Source organism: Metarhizium acridum, assembly GCF_019434415.1.
Source record: "Metarhizium acridum strain ARSEF 324 chromosome Unknown scaffold_276, whole genome shotgun sequence".
Lineage (NCBI taxonomy): Eukaryota > Fungi > Ascomycota > Sordariomycetes > Hypocreales > Clavicipitaceae > Metarhizium > Metarhizium acridum.
In genome coordinates this window covers 1,632,727-1,651,859 of record NW_027094025.1, presented here as the reverse complement: position 1 = coordinate 1,651,859, position 19,133 = coordinate 1,632,727, and the positions used below count along the sequence as shown (strand labels likewise).

The 19,133-nt window shown below is 48.8% G+C and overlaps 6 protein-coding genes across 6 annotated transcripts; 3 read left to right on the top strand and 3 right to left on the bottom strand.

The window, feature by feature from the left end:
* Nucleotides 1-68: 68 nt before the first annotated feature.
* SPT23_2 (SPT3 Dosage dependent suppressor of Ty-induced promoter mutations-like protein) lies at nt 69-488 on the top strand (the record flags this gene model as incomplete). Its single annotated transcript, XM_066120470.1, has 1 exon — nt 69-488. The coding sequence occupies one exon, from the start codon at nt 69-71 to the stop codon at nt 486-488; it is 420 nt and encodes a 139-aa protein (XP_065974758.1).
* A 204-nt stretch (nt 489-692) lies between these two features.
* On the top strand, nt 693-4,830 carry J3458_013485 (uncharacterized protein). Its single transcript, XM_066120469.1, has 6 exons — nt 693-1,382; nt 1,459-1,473; nt 1,530-1,615; nt 1,670-2,114; nt 2,236-4,594; nt 4,656-4,830. The coding sequence occupies exons 1-5, from the start codon at nt 1,330-1,332 to the stop codon at nt 3,881-3,883; spliced, it is 2,247 nt and encodes a 748-aa protein (XP_065974757.1). The 5' UTR covers nt 693-1,329; the 3' UTR covers nt 3,884-4,594; nt 4,656-4,830.
* A 2,315-nt stretch (nt 4,831-7,145) lies between these two features.
* Nucleotides 7,146-8,617, bottom strand: J3458_013484 (uncharacterized protein). Its single transcript, XM_007815680.2, has 5 exons — nt 8,108-8,617; nt 7,944-8,055; nt 7,801-7,891; nt 7,665-7,749; nt 7,146-7,609 (listed from the first exon to the last, which is right to left on the bottom strand). Exons 1-5 carry the CDS (start codon nt 8,575-8,577, stop codon nt 7,378-7,380), a joined length of 990 nt encoding a protein of 329 aa, XP_007813871.2. The 5' UTR covers nt 8,578-8,617; the 3' UTR covers nt 7,146-7,377.
* A 605-nt stretch (nt 8,618-9,222) lies between these two features.
* J3458_013483 (uncharacterized protein) lies at nt 9,223-10,247 on the bottom strand. Its single transcript, XM_066120468.1, has 3 exons — nt 9,951-10,247; nt 9,676-9,899; nt 9,223-9,622 (listed from the first exon to the last, which is right to left on the bottom strand). The coding sequence occupies exons 1-3, from the start codon at nt 10,098-10,100 to the stop codon at nt 9,481-9,483; spliced, it is 516 nt and encodes a 171-aa protein (XP_065974756.1). The 5' UTR covers nt 10,101-10,247; the 3' UTR covers nt 9,223-9,480.
* A 1,436-nt stretch (nt 10,248-11,683) lies between these two features.
* J3458_013482 (uncharacterized protein) lies at nt 11,684-12,423 on the bottom strand (the record flags this gene model as incomplete). Its single annotated transcript, XM_007815678.2, has 2 exons — nt 11,684-12,034; nt 12,091-12,423. The coding sequence occupies 2 exons, from the start codon at nt 12,421-12,423 to the stop codon at nt 11,684-11,686; spliced, it is 684 nt and encodes a 227-aa protein (XP_007813869.2).
* A 1,400-nt stretch (nt 12,424-13,823) lies between these two features.
* J3458_013481 (uncharacterized protein) lies at nt 13,824-15,450 on the top strand (the record flags this gene model as incomplete). Its single annotated transcript, XM_066120467.1, has 4 exons — nt 13,824-13,892; nt 13,964-14,128; nt 14,192-15,190; nt 15,247-15,450. 4 exons carry the CDS (start codon nt 13,824-13,826, stop codon nt 15,448-15,450), a joined length of 1,437 nt encoding a protein of 478 aa, XP_065974755.1.
* Nucleotides 15,451-19,133: the final 3,683 nt, after the last annotated feature.

Sequence of the window (19,133 nt, the reverse complement as noted above, 5' to 3'; positions counted from 1 at the left end):
GAGCCAAGACGAGGAACGACGTGTCATTGTCTTTAATACGCGGGAAGTCGAGGACTGGCAACCCTCGAATGACTTCTTGGATCCCAGCAGACGCCCTGGTGCAGTCATTCCTCCTAGCGATATGCAAATCGATGCTCCCATGCGAATTGCATGCTATCGCAGGCATCACGGCGAAAAGATGGGCTTCAATAATATTTACCATTGAAGACTTTCAGGGCCGCGTTGTCGCACAAGCCATGTCAAATCCAATCATGATAACTGATGATAACAAGGTCCACCTAATAGTCCAAGTGTCGCATCCGCAAGTGTCGGAAACAGTCACTTCGACTACAACCCCTCTTAGACTTCCTCAGGCCATGAATGGTAATGATGGCGTGCCAAGCATATCGCAGAGCCATGGGACTTCCACTGAGATACCAGAAAGACTTGTATATATGGTGTCGAGATTACAAGCAAATGGGCCAGTACTGTGTTTCATCAGGAGGTAAAAGAGGGGAATAGACTAAAAAGAGATGATGGCTTATATCGATTGGGATACCGCAGAAGATCGACGTGACGAAGAGGAGGTCAAGTGGCGGATTGGTCGTGATGCCAAGGAAGCCAGCAGACGTGGTACAAGGCAGGTGTGGCAGCGGTTATCGGGGTCAACAACAGCAGCAACAGCAGCAGCAGAGACGACATTTGAACCAATACTATTTGCAGCAGCAATAATGGCACCAGCGGCCAGAGAGGCAGCGTCTGGTCAGTTCACGCAGCTGCAAGTCGGATAGAGCCGGGTCTGACGGCGGCAGTCCAAGCACTGGAGGACCACACAGAAGCGGCAGTTGTGTATGTGGAGAAGGGGTGAACAAAAAGTAGTCAGCGGGGCGCGCAATATTAAATGCACGCCCGGGCGCCTCTGTATTGGCCACCGTTGGAAACAATCATCATGGCGAGCCATGGTCGGGACTCTGGAGCTGCGCGGGAATCCTTGAAAGAAACACTTTGGCAGAGCATTCAGTGGCTTTTGGCGTCGTAGCCATCTAGTCACCCCAACGCCAGAACTGTCTTCACCAATGAAGTTGCAGACAACGAGGCTGTCAAACGCCATTTTCTTAGAGCGACACGGGCAAATTCCAAACCCCTTGGCATCCCCCAGCATCACAAGTCCGGATCATCCGGACTAGGGAATATTCAACAAACGAATGTTTAAAACACATACTTATGGGTGCGACACGTGGCAGTCGTGCCGGCCATGCGATATTTGCCCATGGACAGAGCGTCTCACCGCTTCACCGTGTTCAATTCCGTCCGATTGCAAGGGGTCGATTTTGACAAACGAAATCCACAATGAAATATCAGGGCGAAGGCTCGTCTATGTTGTCTTGCTATGCCTGTAAAGGGTGCGAAAAAAACCCCGTCGCTCACATCCCAGAGCCTCGAAATACATGCTAATGCTGTCTTATTTTGACACGACAGGAGGAAAGTAAGATGGTTTGTCATGCACGTGTCATTGGCCGCCTCATGCTAGAGTCTAACTAGAAGTATAGCGATCGCGTACTTCCTACCTGCTTACTCTGTGCGAAACATGGAAGGACATGCGAGTATCCAACCAAGCGAATTGGGCGGAAAATAGGTCATTGTGAAACTATACACGGCCGGTGTCAGATACCTAACTGACATTGTTTAGTGGATCGACTGAAGAAAGAACGTGAGCGACACAAGATTTCTGCTTCAAATACTCCATCCCTTGATGCTCTGTCACCCACCGTAGATGCAACTGGATCGAATGTTACAAGCGTCTCTCGGGGAGTCAGCCCCAGATCGGATTATCCTGACCTCGCCGGCACATTGACCAGTCGAGGAGCTCACGAGACGAGCTGGCCTAGTGAGCATGATGAAGCAACATGCCCGTGCTTGAACCGTTGCTCGGATGGCTTTGAAGGTAGTCATGAAGGCGTGTCTAGTGCCCCGACGTTTTCCCAAATCATGGACCTCTCGAAGGGGAAGCAGACTAGGTCACAGACCCCTCCTTCACAGCATGGCAGTCCCGATTCAGCAACACAGGGTCCCGAAATAACAAATGACGGGGTGTGCAGGGGCTTGCAGATATCCAGAGAGCTCTACACGAGTTTGTGAGTCATATAATCTTGCTTGAGATTCATGAAATGAAAGAGTTTTGTTCAAAAAACCCTCGTTATCGCCAATCCCGCCAACCCACCACCCCCAAAATGGGGTTACTGACAAGAAGAGCAGGATGAAATCATATTTCGATAACATGACATCTTTCACACTCTTTAAACCGAATGGCATCGAGGCAAAGTTCCTTTATATGCGGTCCCAGATAGAAGCTGAGGCGTTGGTGGCGGCAATGTTTACATTCTCGGCAAGATTCCACTCTGCTTGCAAAGACCCAAACAGGGTCCCGACGTGTCCACCACCTTCCTACTTTGCAGATATCGCCTCGAAACAACTAAGAAGTGCCTTGGACTCGTACGAGGATACGACCCCGCCTTTATATCTTCTACAGGCCTCAGTCCTTGATGCGTTCTATCACATCACGAGGAATGTGCGATCCAAGTCTTGGACCGTTCTAGGAAAGGCTATTAGACTAGCATACGACATGAAACTCCACTTGGTTGACGTGCATTCTGGTCCAGATTCGAATATGGGCAACATCGCCACAGATGTCGCACTCTGGTCAATGCTAGAGGAACGACGCAGGGCCTGGTGGGCGTTATGGGAAATGGACGTATTTGCTAGCGCTATACGACGTCTACCTATGGCCATTGACGGCACGCAAAACTTCACTTTTCTGCCCGTACCGGATCAAAACTGGTTGGAGTGTGACTATCAAGCTAGCTGCTTCTTGTCCCATGATCCCAGTCAGCGATGGAAACTTTTGTCCAAGACGGGCAACACGAGCCCCAAGGCCTGGTTCATCGTCATAAATTCGCTCGTACAGAACGCACGGCTTCTGGTTTATAATCCGTCGCCAACTACCAACGACGCAAACGCATCCAAAGAGGAGAATCTAACCCTCATTGCCAATGCATTTTATTGTGCAACCACATCAATGCCCACAAAGTTAGTCTACGAGGGGCAATACCTGGACTTTAAAACTAAAGGGTCACCACAAGACATCAATTGCCGCCAGTATCATTCCGACATTTACTCTATTCATATCATGACACAGTTTGTGCACTTCATGATTGACCATCATCTTTTCTGGTCTCAGGACAACAAGTCTCACTCCGACGATGACTCTACTAAATCGAGCGACTTCTCTTCGTGGTTCAAGTACATGAAAGTTCCTGAAAAAATGGTGGCCATTATACGAAACAGCTCACATGAACATGTCAAATACGTGAATCCTTGTCTAACCAACGCCCTGTGGTTCGCGGCCGCTGCCCAAACTGCATGCCGGATTATAGGTCCTCCTTCTCGAGACAAGATGCTAGCACCCTCCAACTACGACCTTCTAGAACTGACCATTGAGCGTGGTCTTTCATTTTGGGGCAGCGCCGATGTGCTCAAACCGAGGTTGGCGAGAATAGAGGCGGGTTTCAGAAGTTTGACGGACAGGGGAAGCAGGACCCAGTTTACGGAAAATCTAGCTTCTGAAGACAACAACGCAAGAGCTGGCGGTTCAAGTACTGCTGGAGTCAAACAGCCAACGACTCAGTCATGTCTAGACATTCTCTCTGTTGATCACCAGGTTCCTCTGTCTGAGACCGGAGCCGCCACGATGGAAACTGATCTGACGTCATTCAATGGCATGCTTCACGGGAGTGATGACCCAGCGGCGCTGCAGCTTATCTTCGATGGACTGGAGAACTTCTTGCCCTATGGTATGGACGAAACTTTCTGGCCCTCGGAGAGATTTTTTTCACGAAAATTCTGACGATTCCATTCTGGGTTGTCGACCTGCTACACGACGTGTCGTGTTTCTAGTTGTCCCATCCTGCCCAGCGTACGGCTCTTTTGGCCACTGTGCCTCCAGTTCTCTTTGGCTCTGCGTGCCCATCACCTAGAGAAGACCTAGTCGGACAAGCCCAATTCCATTAAACCTCACAACACACCCTCGTCACAACACCGATCTTTTACTATGCCGCCACGCAGCCAGATTGAGGCTTTCCGAGACGCTATTGAGAGTCGACGAATTGCCGGCGAATCTTCTAGTCAGATCCTTGGTTTTTTAAACGAATCGATGGGTGGCTAGCGGAAGCAGACCTATCGTGTCGTAGTCTTGAGAGGTATCTGAGCAAGGGGAGCTGACAGATTCGATCCGTGGCAGTAATAAGCTTTAGTCCTTTTACGAGGACATTTGCGATCTATATGACGACGATGTCCTGATTCGAGATGTGCTGCTCAATATTAATCATCAGCTTCAATTAAACAACAGTTCAATAATCAGCGAGCGAACCTTGTATGTTCAGCTTGAGCGCTGGGGTCTAAACAGCCGGCATAAAGCTAAAATACTTTAAACGCCCTTTAAGTTGCCAAGGCAAGGGATGATGCCTGAATATCCAGCCCGAAGGGTAATGCTGTGTACTTGCAATTCCACTTCCCGGGGTACCCATACAGCCCGATTTTCACCTTAGCGGTAACTACAGTAAGTTGTTATAACTGCTTTAAATCTACAGTGAAGTGTTTAAGTTGACTGGTACGCATAGTCTAACTATGTACTGTATATTAAACCTCTATATCTTATAGGAAGACGTCGTCTAATGCAGATAGGCTGGCGGATACGGTGGATCAGTTGGCTGTTGAGCCTGACGGCGTTGTTGCACCGAGGCGCATCTTTATTCCTGCCTTGTAGTTAGCCGTAAACGCAGCACTTAAGAATACCTAGACTTTAAATCCTTCCGTGAGCGTGTAGCTATAGAGGCTCTAATAATCGAAAGGCGCCTTAAGGAGTAAGCCCTCGCAGTAAGATAACCCGTAGGACCGTAACATAGCTAATACCGGCGTTATTAATGCACCTCCTAACAAACCACCTCCAGCTACTAAACCCACTTTAGCTACAGGAGAAAGTCCGCTAGACTTAGTGTGAGACCATCACTTGGTGGCGTTATTAGCATCGGCATCAGCCGAGGCCCGAGTGCACATGCAGGGCCCGGCCCGTTACACAGAGACTTGCACTGCGCCCAGCACAACATCGGTTTTGGTTACTTTTGTAGAGCAGTGGGGATACATAGAGCGACGATTACTGGTCGATGATCCTGGCAACTTACTATATAGTCATGGTGTTTTGTTCTTAACTTTCCCTGCCCAGCTGGGCAATGCAGACTGGGTAAACGGTGAGGTCAGTTACAGGTGAAACCAGAAATCCGGGGCAAGTAGAAGTCATGGCATTGGCAACAAGCCCACAACCGCCGGAGCCTGCGTGGAGAGAGAAGATGCTTCCTGCCATTACTCGTGCCTCGCCCCAGCTGGTGCTAGTGTGCGAATTGCAAATCAGATGCTCCTGGGGAGCGTGGTGCCCCGGAAGCTGGTAGTGGAGTTTGCGGCGCGACTCGGGTCTCGGCTGAGAACTTGAGACGGGCGGGACGGGCCGATGAGCCGTCACGGCTAGTTTCCGAGTTGACCCTATGCGACCTAGCTTTTGTCGAAGATCTGGCCACCAAGCCCAAATCGCGAAACTACCCTGCGTTCCTAGATTAGAGCAGGCAGGCAAAGCATCCAGCCGCGGGCAACACCTTGCAATGGCAATAAACCACCAACTTCCGAATTATCGCTAGGTGCCTTGCAGCATAACATGGGACTACTTATGAGAAGGTGCAACGCACTTCTCAGATATGGTAATTTAAAAGGATAGCCTTTAAGTCGCACTACGGCGTTATAACGACGAAGCCGGATGTTGAGATCAGTAAGTCAAGGTAATACTGTATTTTAGAGAAGGCGCTAAGCCACCGAGAGATCTGTAGAGCTTGAGAAATTCTTATGTTAGGTCTAATCCCCATCTCTTCCTTATGGCTCGCGTGAGCATGCCCCAGAAATGCTGGATGCCTTATCACTTCGTTATGCCTAGTGGCACTGGCCCGTAGCATGTAGAGGCCCGGAATTGGCTCATCAACTCTTGGTGAAGTGCTCGTTTGCGGTCCGTTGACTGAGAAATTTCAATCACCTTGGCGTTGGAGGCTTTCTCGTATACTGCAGTACAATTTCTCCCATTATTCCGCCTCACGGCACCTCGCAGCGCATGGAGTAGTGTGACCATTCTTCGCTGTTCGGACCGATGGTTTTTCTCCTAATTTTGAAACAACGGCACAGTACGCGTGACCTTGACTGATGAAAAGTACCCTTCGCATGATAGCCAATGATGAGCCAAGGAGTTCGACCAAACCACAGCTGCGGGAGGTATATCCCAACTGACTTCGGTTTCTGGGCCGATTTGAGTGCTGCTGCTGTGGACTAGGATCATCTCAGGTGGACATGATCTATCTGTACTTGACTCCGTTAAAGAAAGCGCATTGATCTGCAACAATAGTGAGTCAACTTGATTACTTTCCGCATTATCCATGTCGTAGCAGTCATACACTTCAAAGCGCACTACGCAGAAATCAAACCTTGTTACTTTGATAGCACACGCTCCAGCTTAGTTAGACCGCGCCGCGCTGTACTGTTTAGTACCACCAACTAGAGGCTTTATAGGAAGCCACTCGCGAGGGGTGGAAGATGAAGGGTTGAAATAATCTTTTTCTTTAATGTAAAAGAAAATTAAAAAAAGAGGCGAAATGTAGGGCATCTAGTAGCACTGTATTTTAGCCGCACCTAAGCTAATGCGTAACTGACCACTCAGTATATTATAAACGTAATTCCGATAAATGTACTAGTGAAATTAGTAGTTTACAATAATACACGCTGGTAAAAGCTATCTTATTATAGTCTCAGCTATTAATTACGTGAAGGAAAATATAGTTTATGCTGGTAACTCGCACCGTAGACTTAACCATGAATGCATAACTTAATAATATTATATTTTAATGATACATCGCGACCGCGTGCACTCATAGTGTACTACGTGGTATGTTACGGTTCTCTGGCTTGGTACGGCCAACACATGGTGTTACTTGATGCAATACTTGTATGATGCTTGCATGATGCTTGCACTACCATCTGTATTGAAACAAAAAACCAAAAACAACTTATTTTGATTATATTTATCCACAGGTACCCAAGCTAACCTATACTCTCGGATTCCTATCAAGTCAGAGTATGCAACCGTCACAAGGCTTGAATGAAATTCACCAGAATAGCAGTATCAATGGATTACTAGAATGGATATTTCACCAGACATCATAATGATATCATCTTAGATAAATCAGCGATATTTCAACCCCCCAAATGCACAAAAAGAGTGAGAAGTCCATATAACCACGACTAGACCCTGCACTACTTGTGGTTGTGACTGTGCTTCGCCTTTTTACTGGGCCGGAACTCATTCTGGTACAACCGGAAGAATTCATCGGGTTCAGTGGGATGGCCCCCTGTAACGTCATGAAACGCAGTAGTCGCGATGTAGTTTGTCTTGCCCTCACGTACCAGGCTGTAGTACTCGAGAAGGTATTGCAATTCAGACTGGTCACTATCCGACTGTGCCTTCAGTACACGTTTCGCCTCGGCCCTGCAACTCGAATCAGTACGGTATCGTGAAACGGAAAGCATGTCAGGCAACCAACTGGGATATGTTCTCGAATTCCATCTCTGTATCAAGTGCCTTGCTCGCGGCGGTAGCAAGCTCATGCCCAGCGCACAATTTCGGTCCTAGCCCTGCTCGTTAGCAATGCCAATTACTAAAATGGCTTCTGATCTTACCGGTGACTATCATCATTTGTCCCCTATGCTTGTCATCAAACCCGTGTTTCCCTTTACCAGTGAGAACATGAGCCGCCACGTGGGCAACATCCTATCTGAAGTTAGCTAGCAAGGCCATAATTTCGCAAAGAAGGACACCCTACCCCAAGAGCAACAGGAGCGAATTTGTGGCTCTTCCCAATTGGCAACGGGAGGATACCCTCTTCCTGTGCCTGCGGAGCATATAGAAGCAGATTCTCGGCATAAAATCCTGCACTGGGCCAGGTTAGCATCCCGTTCCTCAAGGCTTGTGCGACAGAGGCTATACCGAATAACGCAGGGCGAGCCACCGGTAGGCGTGCTGGCGTCACCCTTGGACTGCAAGACGAGGGCCTCTAGGTCGATAAACTCCCGGAGTCGAGGCTGCTTTTTGGGATCTGCATAGTCGCACCCCGCCGAGCTAATAAGACAGACGTTTGCGACTTGGGCCTTCTTTGCCGCGTCAACCAACTCGACGCATATGTCGTGTTTGTCCTTGTGTGCTGGTGGTACCAGGCAAATTGTGTCTGCGCCGGTATCCTTGAGCGTCTTCACCATGTCCCTGACGCGGCCGAACGTATGGGGCACAATCGTCGCTCCCGAATCTTTCAGCTCCTGTGCCTTCTCTGACTTGGGCTCCAAGGCTAGACCGATGACTGATTCGATTTTGCGCGAGAACTCTCGATGCTGGAGGAGAAGCTCGGCGATGGCGAAGCCTGTGTTGCCATCTACGGCAGTGATGCAAATCTTGCGCGTCATTTCCACTTTTGTTGAAATATCTACTCTTGGAGTAATTGTTGTTCTCTTTTTTGAAAAGTCGGGGTATTTATTGAGCTTTGCGTTTAGATTAGTTTTTTTATGCGCATCCGCTGCACACTGACCTCATCAATTGTCGTGATGTCATGTCTGCGTGTTAATGAGCATCACCACTCGGCAGCGCCTGAATACACAGAATCATGACCCAATAACACGGATCTAATGGTCCGCAGGAGCCAATACATCGAGACATAGGAAGACAACCTCCGAGAAAGAGCTAGGGGACGCTGCTGATAGACGCTCAGGCAGATTCTCCAGCGCTACACATCGTAATCGACCATGTCCGCCACCTTGAAATATGCCGTACCGCGATACGATCTCGCGGGTCCACTTAATAAAGTAATTTCAGTGAGTTGTACTGCCTTTCAGTCTGGCATGTCCCGTTCAACCAAGCAGCATTTGTTGCATAGGACCAACGCTAGCTACGGCCCCTTTCCAGTAACGTAGCATTGGTGTGAATGGGTGGAAGTTAGCCGGCAGAGCAGAAGTGTTGTCAATTGCTTACGCTTTCTACCCACGAGTCTTGGGTTTGGAGACCGGGGATGCGCATGCCAGTATGCTATGAACTGATGTGGTCGAGCTACTGGCGTCTGGTTTTACTTGTAATCCGCCACATGCATGATATAAGACTTTGTTGAAGTTCATCTAGATTCATTCGATTAAACCCATGCTGTACGTCTGCCTTTCAGTTTGCCACCACTCCTTCAAGATAAGAACTATATCACTTTCTGAGCATAATGGTGGCTCAGTTCGACAACAAAGAATGGCGCCATGATCCTCTTCTTTTTCCCGATGGGCAATATTGCTCCATGGTACGCTGACCTTTTGCCAGATTCCCAAAATATCTCACACGACGGTGCCGCGTTGACCAACGCCGGTGGACGAGCCGGGTCGGTCAGTCCTAGCCCAGCCATCTCTCGACGCGACGTCGCTGCGATGAGCGCGGAAAATGAGACCTTCGACAATTGTGTTGCAAAGTAAGAAGAAACTGTAGTTATTGTTAGTCCAGGTTTATATCGTGTTTTCGAGTTGGTGACTGACAATGCGAGAAAGTTGAACGCTGCAATGGTCCTCTTCAAGTTACATCTACCGTAGCCTGGACCGACAATATGGCATCTACCATTCGACCAGTCTTGTGCCGAGAAAATAAAGGATGTGAGCCAAAGGTAGGAGAAGGCCAAGTTCACAGGCCAAAGATGGCCTCTATATGCCCCAACAAGCGGCAAAACCATTCCAAATGTCCACAAAGCCAATGTTATCGTAGCCTGGTACTATGAGCAAACTGTACATCATACAAGGTTATTTATTGAACTCACGATGACTTCCTGGTAAATAATATGCGTGCTGTTTTCACTGGTAGAGAAGCGACTGATGAACCAAGACACTGCTCCCGTGACAATCACGGCAGATAACCAGACCACGAAATGGTTGGCTACGGCCAAACCGCGTAGCGAGCTATGAGACATATTGTCAGTGCGTGGAATCGGTCTGCAGAAATCGACTTTGGAACAGTATCAACGTGAGATGGCTTCATGGGAAAAGAGCTGCGAACAAGATCGTAACTACGAGTCTACTATATATCAGGGACAAAAGGGTACAAAGCCTGATACTAGCGTTAACCGCGCCGTCTGTGGAGGGCTGCATGTTGATGTCGATGATGTAGTTCATACCTTGCGACGTTGCATCCACACCCGTCGATTACGCAACTTTGATTCAAACCGCATGAGGTCACCAGGGTCCATGCACATTGATCATTGGATGAAAATCACTTTTCCGGCGCTATGCATATACTGTACTGCCTGAAAACAAGGCGCAAACACAATCACAGAGTGTGCTAACTATATGCTCTTTGCGAGACCTGGCGAGGAGAATAACGGCCGGATCAGAGTGTCCACTTCTTGACCGCTCAATGACTCATAGAAGATGTCAGCAATTGAGAGGAATGCGTTGAAGTACCTAGGTAGGTGCTGATATCACTGTAGCGTCATGCCAAATGGCGTACTATCCGACCATTGACTTGATGATGTGATGGCGGGGGATATAGAGGATAGTGTCTGAGGTACTTGATTGCGGAAAGGAAAAAGAGAAAGAGGAGACGTTTTGACTCATGACAAACAAGCTGCACCGTGACTGAACTTTTGGCTGGTGTTCGACTGGGTTGCAAAGCTTAGAGCTCGGACGATTCAAGCGACGGATTTTTGTTTTTCTTTCTCATCTCATTAGAGTTTAGGCAATGGTCAGAAAGCACGTTAGCAATCTGGGATACCGAAAACAGCTACGTACTCCGTACAGGTTGAAAATCAGGACTCCTGGTGCGCACAAAACTATACGTTGACTGAGATCGAGCATGACGAAATATGAAATTATGAATGGCGGATAAAGCTGAGAATGAGTAATGGACGATGAGCATAGAAGTGCATGCCATATGATCTTGCAGATTGCGCCGTGACACCATGCCGCGGTTTGTAGAAATTCGCCACGCCTGGCCGCCAAAGGGAACCGATGTTGCTAATTTTACTTGACGAAAACATCAAAGCAAGTACTTCCAGGTCATAGAACCTAAGCGACCTTGCTACGTCTGAGAAGCAAAGAATAGCAGTCAGTTGCCGCACCTCGTTTCCTTGGTCGCCGTTGATGGCCAGATGCTAATAGTCTGCAAGCAACACATTTGTGCAGGAACAGATCTTGCTGAGAAAGTAAGTTATTGCGGCCCGAAGTCCGCAAATTAATGCAAGCTTCAAGTTCGAGGCTTGTTCTTGGGTGCGCATTATTACGGCCCTGCGAACATGTTCTGGGAGCACGGCACCAAGCGTTGCATGCATCAGGCGCAAGATAAAGTTAAACTTTGTGTCTGGTCGTACAAATACGAAATACCACGTTGAAAAGACTACGAGACTCTGAAGTCTTAGAGAGCAATTGTAGATTACGCAAAAAAAAGTCATCAATTTCTTGTTTCAGCGATGGAATTATAGCTACAACCTCCGCGGGTCAAAGCCCATGCACCTTGCTCGGAGTAGTGGGCACTCTATACGAGTTTGGCAACCTAATCTCACTTAACAGACGGATTTGGAGATATAGTCTGGTCGGGGAACTTTCGGAACAGGTCGGCAATATGATCAATAGGGGCAGTCAGCAAACCCATGACGGTCTCAAATGGTGGATGCTCGCCAGCGCTAGGGTGGCTGCGTGACGGTACGAAAGCCTTTGTACGGCCAAAGCTTTTAGCCATCGACGCCGACTCCTCGCTTGTCTCTTGAAGCTTCCTCTCCAGGGCCGGCAGATCCTGCTCTTCCTCCTCCTTCATGTGTTGAGACAACGGACCCCACAGCTTCGTAAGCTGTTCAATATAGTTGGGGTCTGAGGCCTTCATCCCTTGGAAAACCTTGAGCATCTCCTTGACCTGCAATGGGAACTACTGTCAGCCGAGGCTTGAAAATCGCCAGTATGCAAACGTACAGTATGGTGCTCCTTCCGGTCATGTTCGGCCATTTCCTTCCCTTCTTTGCCGAGGTACTTTTCGAACGCAGGATACACAACCAGTTCCTCGCCTACAGAGTGGCGAGCGAGCTCCCAGGTGAATTGGTTACCAAAACGCTGTTGATGATCATGGTTTTTGGGGTTGTTGATAACTTCGTTGTAGTACTGTTCGAGCTCGCGGTGATCCTTGGTGATGGCTGCAGAAATGGTCGACATGGCTGCTGCTTGTCGAAAGGCGCGATTGCAAAGTACGGGATAAAAGTTGTTGCAGTTTTTGGGAAGCTTTGCAATAGTACCGCGTACACCGAGCATAGTGCTGAGAGACGCGTGAGACTCGAAGCGCTTTTACGGGAGATTGGACCGAGTGAGAGCCCAAAGTACCGAAAGGGGGTCTTTATGTTTGCCTGGCATTGAAGATGGTTGAAGAACCGGCGGCATACAGTCTGCTACCTCACCTTGGATGCAACCAATTAACAGCACTTGATTACGAGGAAAACCAAGCCGTGGCGGTGTAGTCTACTTGTCACTGTGACGACACATGGTAGCTGCGACTCGGCGCTTATCGTGCCGTAACCGTGACGTCTCCAAGTCCTGCGTCAATCGACCGCTTTTATCCAATCGTGATGAGAACGCGAGCCATCACGATTCCACTTTGGTCAGCGGGAAACAAATGGCGTCTGTTCCACGGTTCTGATTATGGGAAAGCGGAAGCTATTGGCTGATGTCAACTTCCTGCTGTGCGTTAAGAGTCATGTTAGATGGTAAAGGGGCAGCCCACAGACCAAGTTTCTTACCAGCCACATCAAAACGTTGTTATTTCTCCGTTGTCGCAGCCAAGGCCGCCACGTGAGCGGCTGTGGGAACCGAGTAGGATTAACTCCGTAGTGGAAGTATAATTAGGGACGTCGGGAAAGCATCCGCAGATCGAGCCGTAACCGTGACGTATCCGTAGCAGTACATTCAGTGGCTTAGTGTGTACCGGTAAGAATGATGCGACACTGGGTTTTATGGGCGGTGAGAAAAGAGGCCGAAACATCGTGCTTGCTATGGAAGCATGGACGCAATATATTGTGCCCTAACATCACAACAGTTCTTCTTTGGTTCCTTTCTTATATATAGCAGAAGCCCGTATTACTTGAATGTGTGTGGTTATACCAGCTATATGATATTTATAGTCAAACCATTCGTCCACACATAGTTTGGTCACGATACAATCACAAGCATCATGAGTACCAACAGCAACCAGATGAATCCGATTCAGCATCCTTTGCGTGCCACGGCGGAAATGATAGGTAGCGAGACCCAGGGAGAGCGCCGTCCACCTCGCGCAAGCCATATGCAAGGGGCGAACGAGGGTCCGGCAGATGTGATTGCCAAAGTCTCGGGGGCAATGAAGGGTGGCAAACGGGAGGACGATGGTGCCTACTTCACAAACAATGAAGGAATACCTTTTCCAGACCCGTAAGAGAAATATCAGAAACATACGGGGGAAATGCTAACGCTAGTGTAGAGCACACAGCAAAACCGTTGGCGGTCTTCCATTGGCCAGCGATGTCTTTCTCTTCCAGTACGTAGTTGATACGGGGATTCTGACGCATTCTAACTTCTCTCTCTCTAGGAAGCAGCAGCATTTCAATAGATCAAAAAACCTTGAGCGTGAGTATACGCCTCCGTAGTTGTCAACAGCAAGCTGAAAAGAAATCGATTCAGGAATGGTGCATCCTTGCGGGTCGGGTGCATTTGGGTATTTTGAATGCACGCAAGACGTCACTGGGCTCACGGTATGCAAAAGCTTACTGACTCGCTCAACGTTGGCTACTACTGTCATGTAACAACTGACAATGTCAACTAGAAAGCCGACTTCTTATCCAAGGTAGGAGAGAAGACTCCCGTCTTTGTGCGCTTCTCGACGGTGACTTTGGGGCGCGAGTTCCCCGATGAGGCCCGTAACCCTCGAGGATTTGCCATCAAGTTTTACACCATGGAAGGCAACTACGATATTGTTGGGCTGAATTTTGTATGTTTCTGGGATACAGTTCCCCCCTTTTCCCTGGTGAGGTTCAAACTAACAGGCACACAGCCTGTATTCTTTTGCAGAGATCCTATCCAGGGGCCCGACGTCATTCGGTCGCAGTCGAGGAACCCGCAAAACTTTCTCCTTGATCACGATGCTTTGTTTGACCTTCTCGCCAACACCCCAGAGGCCAACCATGCTGGGTTAATGTTTTTCAGTGACCATGGCACGCCACAGGGGTGGCGATTCAACCACGGCTACGGCTGCCATACCTTCAAGTGGGTCAATGACAAGGGCGGCTTCGTCTACATCAAGTATCACTTCATCGCCAAGCACGGACAGAAACAATTTACAGAAGATGAAGCAGTCCGGATTTGTGGCCAAGATCCCGACTATTCGAAACGGGATCTTTGGGCTACTATTGAGCGTGGCGAGGAGGTCGAATGGACCGCATACGTGCAAGTCATGGACCCTAACAAGACGGACCCCGAGTCGCTTGGGTTCGACCCATTTGATGTCACCAAAGTCTGGCCGAGAAAGGAGTTTCCCATGAAGGAGTTCGGTCGCCTCGTACTCAATAAGAACCCTGAGAATTTCCACCGAGATGTAGAGCAGGCGGCATTCTCCCCAGGCAGCATGGTCCCCGGCATTGAAGATTCGCCCGATCCTCTTCTTCAGTTTCGCATGTTCTTCTACCGCGACGCGCAGTACCACCGAATCGGAGTTAATTTACATCAAGTCCCTGTAAACTGTCCCTTTATGGCGAAGTCATACGCGTCTCTCAACTTTGACGGGCAAATGCGAGTCGATGCCAATCACGCCGGAAACAAGCAATATGCCCCAAACAGCTTCGCCCACAAATTCCGTCCAGATGTGGCTGAAGCTCCATACGGGGTCCAAGACGCTATTTCTAGCAGAAAGAGCCATTTCTGGCACGAAGGGAAGAGGAACGACTATGACCAAGCCACCGAGTTATGGAAAAGAGTCATGACAGACCAACAAAGACAGCACACCATCACCAATACTGCAAAATGGCTGAACAGGGTCAACTACTCCGAGATTCAGGTAAAATACCCCAGATCCACAGTAAAAGCTTTGGTACAATACTTACAGGCAACCAGGTCAAGTATCTCGCGCAACTTCATAATATATCCCCCGACTATGCGCAGGGAGTTTATGACAGGCTGATTGATCCAGGGTTTAGTATCTCAGAAGTGCAAGAACGTGCAGAGAGTGCTCACGAGTGGTATAAGGAAGGGAAATTCCGCCCTGCGACACAGGGCAAGCCTTCCGGCGTCCCACCGCCTCGGCATGTCTATAGTTGAGAATGCTTAGTTGTTACAGAAGGCCCGGAGTGTGCGAGGAACATCATACACAGAATTCCCAAAGAATGGCCGTATGCTATCTCTGGATGTAATTACTGCAGTCCGCAGGTAACTTGTTGTAGTACAAGACTACACAAACCAAAAAAAAGCAGTTTGATACACATGATCATAGCAAATTGCCTTGGATGTCGATTGAAAGTTGCTTCAGCATATTATGGGAAGCCATGCTGGCGAAATGGTAGGCCGTATTGTATCACTTTACAACTGCGGGCTTGCCATGAAAACAAAAAGCCCACCGCCTCTATTAATACGTTTTATTTTTACTTATTTTATTTATATATCAAGGTATTTCTTCTTTACAAAGTTTTTAATTAAAACTAAGCGTTTTCTCTCAAGTGTTTTTTTAAGAAAGAGCTTAATTATTTCGAGTTCCAATATGCTCAAGACCAAGTTGAACGCGAGCCCCATAACGAGGCATGCTGAAGATTGGCTGGATCCCATCCAGCGCTTACAAGCCATCCAACGCCAAATCTGTCAAGTCTTGCCGCATCGCTATCCTTGGCAAGCTATTCAGTCCCATCAGCACTTATTGTAGTAGGAATGGGCGCTGAATAGCAGTGACATTGATCAAAGTTGCTGAAAGACTACGCCGCCCCTTGCCTCGTGCAAAGGGGACGATCTCCAAAGGGCGAGAGTGCGCATACCGCGCCAGTAGCTACGTCGCTTCATACTCGAGGCGTTGTAGTATATTTTGCAGTGTTTTTTTTTGTAAGCCACTCGCAGAATGTTGTGTCAGTAATACCGTTGAAGCTATTTTGGGGGTGAGGGGTGCTTCTCCCGATATGACCGATTGGTGGACAGCTTAGTGTCATTTCCCAACACACAGAGATAAGACGAAATAAGACCAGAAGCCTCTGAGCTGCAGAGTCCATATGGCGACGTCTTCTGAAGCTGTTAATCGTCATACTCATCGAATTTGCGTTGAAAAGATTGAGGTAAGAGTGGCAAGTGTGGCAAGTGCATTCGGATACCCTGCATCTGAAAATCTGCGGGGTAGGGACCAGGAACGACGAAATACCATGTCGCCATGGCAGCAAAAATCTGGATTTCGTCGGATGAGAAACAAATGATTCAAAGTTCGAATAGCTATAGAGAGGCGTTATTCAAGCTGTCAACTGATGATTATGACAGCTTGTCATGGTCGCTGTCCTTTCTGCGGGAACCTTGGAAATTTCCGCATCGTCAGCAGTACCTTTATGAGCAGACCAGTCAGGAATTTTTCTGTGTCTAGAGTCTCGAAGAGGGTCATTTTGCCGCTCTTATTCATCGTTTCAAACCGCACAGATGCCGCTAAATGATTGGGCGGTTCAACATGTCCATTCAGAACACGGCATCAATCCACAAGGTAGCATCGTGGGATACGGCTTGCAAGCGTACAGTGAGGCGTTACGGAGCCTAGTAAGCAAATGGTACAAATGTCAAGGGTGGAAACAGTGGGCTCTTTTCTATGGTCTAACTGACGCGCAAGACATAGCTGAGGACGCCGCAGGCCACGACGTTGAAATATCAGGTACTATGGTTCATATGGCCTCAAAAGTTTTAACATTGATAATGTAGTCGAACAGAATTGGTGACATCTCATTCATATACGTGGTTTGGTTGATGATGCCAAAAGACATTGCCCGGGCAAGGTCTAACGGTATCGGGGAGGAGCACACATCAATGTCAACGGTTTGGCGTGTTGGGTTGACTTGGACCGGGCGAGGAAAGTCGGCAAAAGTACCTTTCCTGAACAAAGAGTCTGCCAGAATGCAATAGTCTTGTTAAATTCCCATCCAATTCTGTCGATGTTAAGCCGTTGTATTGGCTAGGTTTCTGGATACGTCGTTGCAAGCACTGCAACGCTGCGCGACGTGCGAGCAAAAGCCAAATCAATTGCTGAACACCAACGTACCCCCTTTAGAGCAGATATGTCCCCAATCCACTAGCAGCAAGGTCTAAAGCCGTGCACGAATAACCGTCCCAAACGTTACTAGGTAGGCTTAAAAGCCTCCGAAACTGCTTTGAGCTGGGCGGCAACACGAGCCTCGCGAGAAGCAGGCCCGCTCGAATTCGAGCATGGATCTCGTTCGAAAAACAAGGCGAGACGGTCGTTGCCAAAATTTTGTTTGCCGCTGGCAATTCCGTGGTTTGTATACGCGTGATCTGGCTTTGGGGGTGCCGATCTAAGGCGACAAAGTTAGCAGGCACCATCATAGGGTTGGCCAATATTCGTCACGTTACCCGTTATAAACCGCCCCAACAGAAGGCATTCTTTGGATTGGGAGATACGACGGAAAGTCCACTCCAAGGCAACGAGGCGGAGAATCTAGTGGTCTTTGCAAGAAAGACGCTTCTAAATGCGTATACTAAGCGAGTCTGGCGAAATAACAAGGGGTGAGACGTCACGAAAATTGCGAGTTGTTTTCCTCGACTAGGACAATCCCAATTATCTGCACACTGGAAGCAAGACGACGTCCATTGAGAGCCACCAATCGCCCGACGACTGCAACGCCTTGCCAACAATCGACAGCCCCATGAGGAGCCATCCTTACAACGACACCAGCTACTGGTATAGACGTGTGCTGACAGGCAGCTGTCCTGGACCTTGAAAAGAAGTACAGAGCTCGTAGGGTGACAATAGGATTTGCCAAGGATGGTCTGTTGTCAAGATGGTGAGAACTGGTAGACAGGTACTTGGGGGATACCAGTGACAGTATACAGCCAGGTCGTGCATAGCTATCCGTTGTGATAGTCTCGAGAAAGTGATGCTGAAGAGTATGGACCCATGACCAGAGACTTGCTGCATATACCCACATGGGACCAGTTGTGAGCACAGCGAGCGCCTCATGCAGTTGCCCAGTAGCGAAACCCCTCCAGAACTTTGTTCCAAACACATCCAGATGCGACAAAGACTGTCAACTGTATGCCTCCTAGCCGCAACGCATGCTCACATTTGTGATAAGGACGCGTGGCTTGGAACTTGGGAAACACAAGGGTTGAAGTAAAGACTTCGAACTAGGTCTGATGAATTTGTCGAGCCAGGAAGAACAAACCCCGCACAGCATTCACCTTTGCAGTCCTTGAAGTTCCATGTTCGCAGCGGTGAAATATGGCTGTTTCGCTGGGCAACGGACAAAATATTTTATACTCGTCATCTTTAATTTGTTTGCCCGTCCGGCGGCGACATGGCGGCCAATATAATGTAAACATGCCCCAGCCGCAAACTTCGGCTTCGCGGAGTACGACAACCTGCTCCGCGAGCACAGGTCGCAAACGTCGTTCGCCGGGCTGCAACTGATGCGAAGGCGTTCAAAACCAGCCGTGGCGATGACCAGGACAGCACAGAAAGCGAGGCTGGCAGCGTGGCAGCGTGACGCGTCCAAATGTATGTCCGCCTCACTTTTTTGGCCTCACTTTGTCCGCCTCACTCTGTCCGCCTCATTGTCGTCGCATGCAAATTTGGTAGACGCTCTTGCCGCGTCGTCAGAGCACTGGTTCGGCTGCAGTCTGAAATGCGAGCATTTCGACGCATTTGTCTCGTGACTGTTGTCGGGGTCGGGTGAAAGGTCGGACCGGTAATGGCACGGGGAGTTGCCTTGAGCGGTTGACAGACGAAGATGGGCTAACAGTGTTGTTAGTTT

What these genes read in the sequence shown, in the direction of transcription:
- J3458_013485 (XM_066120469.1), top strand. Translation starts at nt 1,330, where the DNA reads ATGAAATATCAGGGCGAAGGCTCGTCTATGTTGTCTTGCTATGCCTGT. An exon ending in GCGAATTGGGCGGAAAATAG is followed by an intron (nt 1,616 to 1,669) that starts GTCATTGTGAAA and finishes GACATTGTTTAG; the next exon opens with TGGATCGACTGAAGAAAGAA. An exon ending in AGAGAGCTCTACACGAGTTT is followed by an intron (nt 2,115 to 2,235) that starts GTGAGTCATATA and finishes CAAGAAGAGCAG; the next exon opens with GATGAAATCATATTTCGATA.
- J3458_013483 (XM_066120468.1), bottom strand. Translation starts at nt 10,100, where the DNA reads ATGTCTCATAGCTCGCTACGCGGTTTGGCCGTAGCCAACCATTTCGTG. An exon ending in TTATTTACCAGGAAGTCATC is followed by an intron (nt 9,900 to 9,950) that starts GTGAGTTCAATA and finishes TCATAGTACCAG; the next exon opens with GCTACGATAACATTGGCTTT. An exon ending in GCGTTCAACTTTCTCGCATT is followed by an intron (nt 9,623 to 9,675) that starts GTCAGTCACCAA and finishes CAATAACTACAG; the next exon opens with TTTCTTCTTACTTTGCAACA.
- J3458_013484 (XM_007815680.2), bottom strand. Translation starts at nt 8,577, where the DNA reads ATGACGCGCAAGATTTGCATCACTGCCGTAGATGGCAACACAGGCTTC. An exon ending in ACAAATGATGATAGTCACCG is followed by an intron (nt 7,750 to 7,800) that starts GTAAGATCAGAA and finishes GAGCAGGGCTAG; the next exon opens with GACCGAAATTGTGCGCTGGG. An exon ending in GAATTCGAGAACATATCCCA is followed by an intron (nt 7,610 to 7,664) that starts GTTGGTTGCCTG and finishes TTCGAGTTGCAG; the next exon opens with GGCCGAGGCGAAACGTGTAC.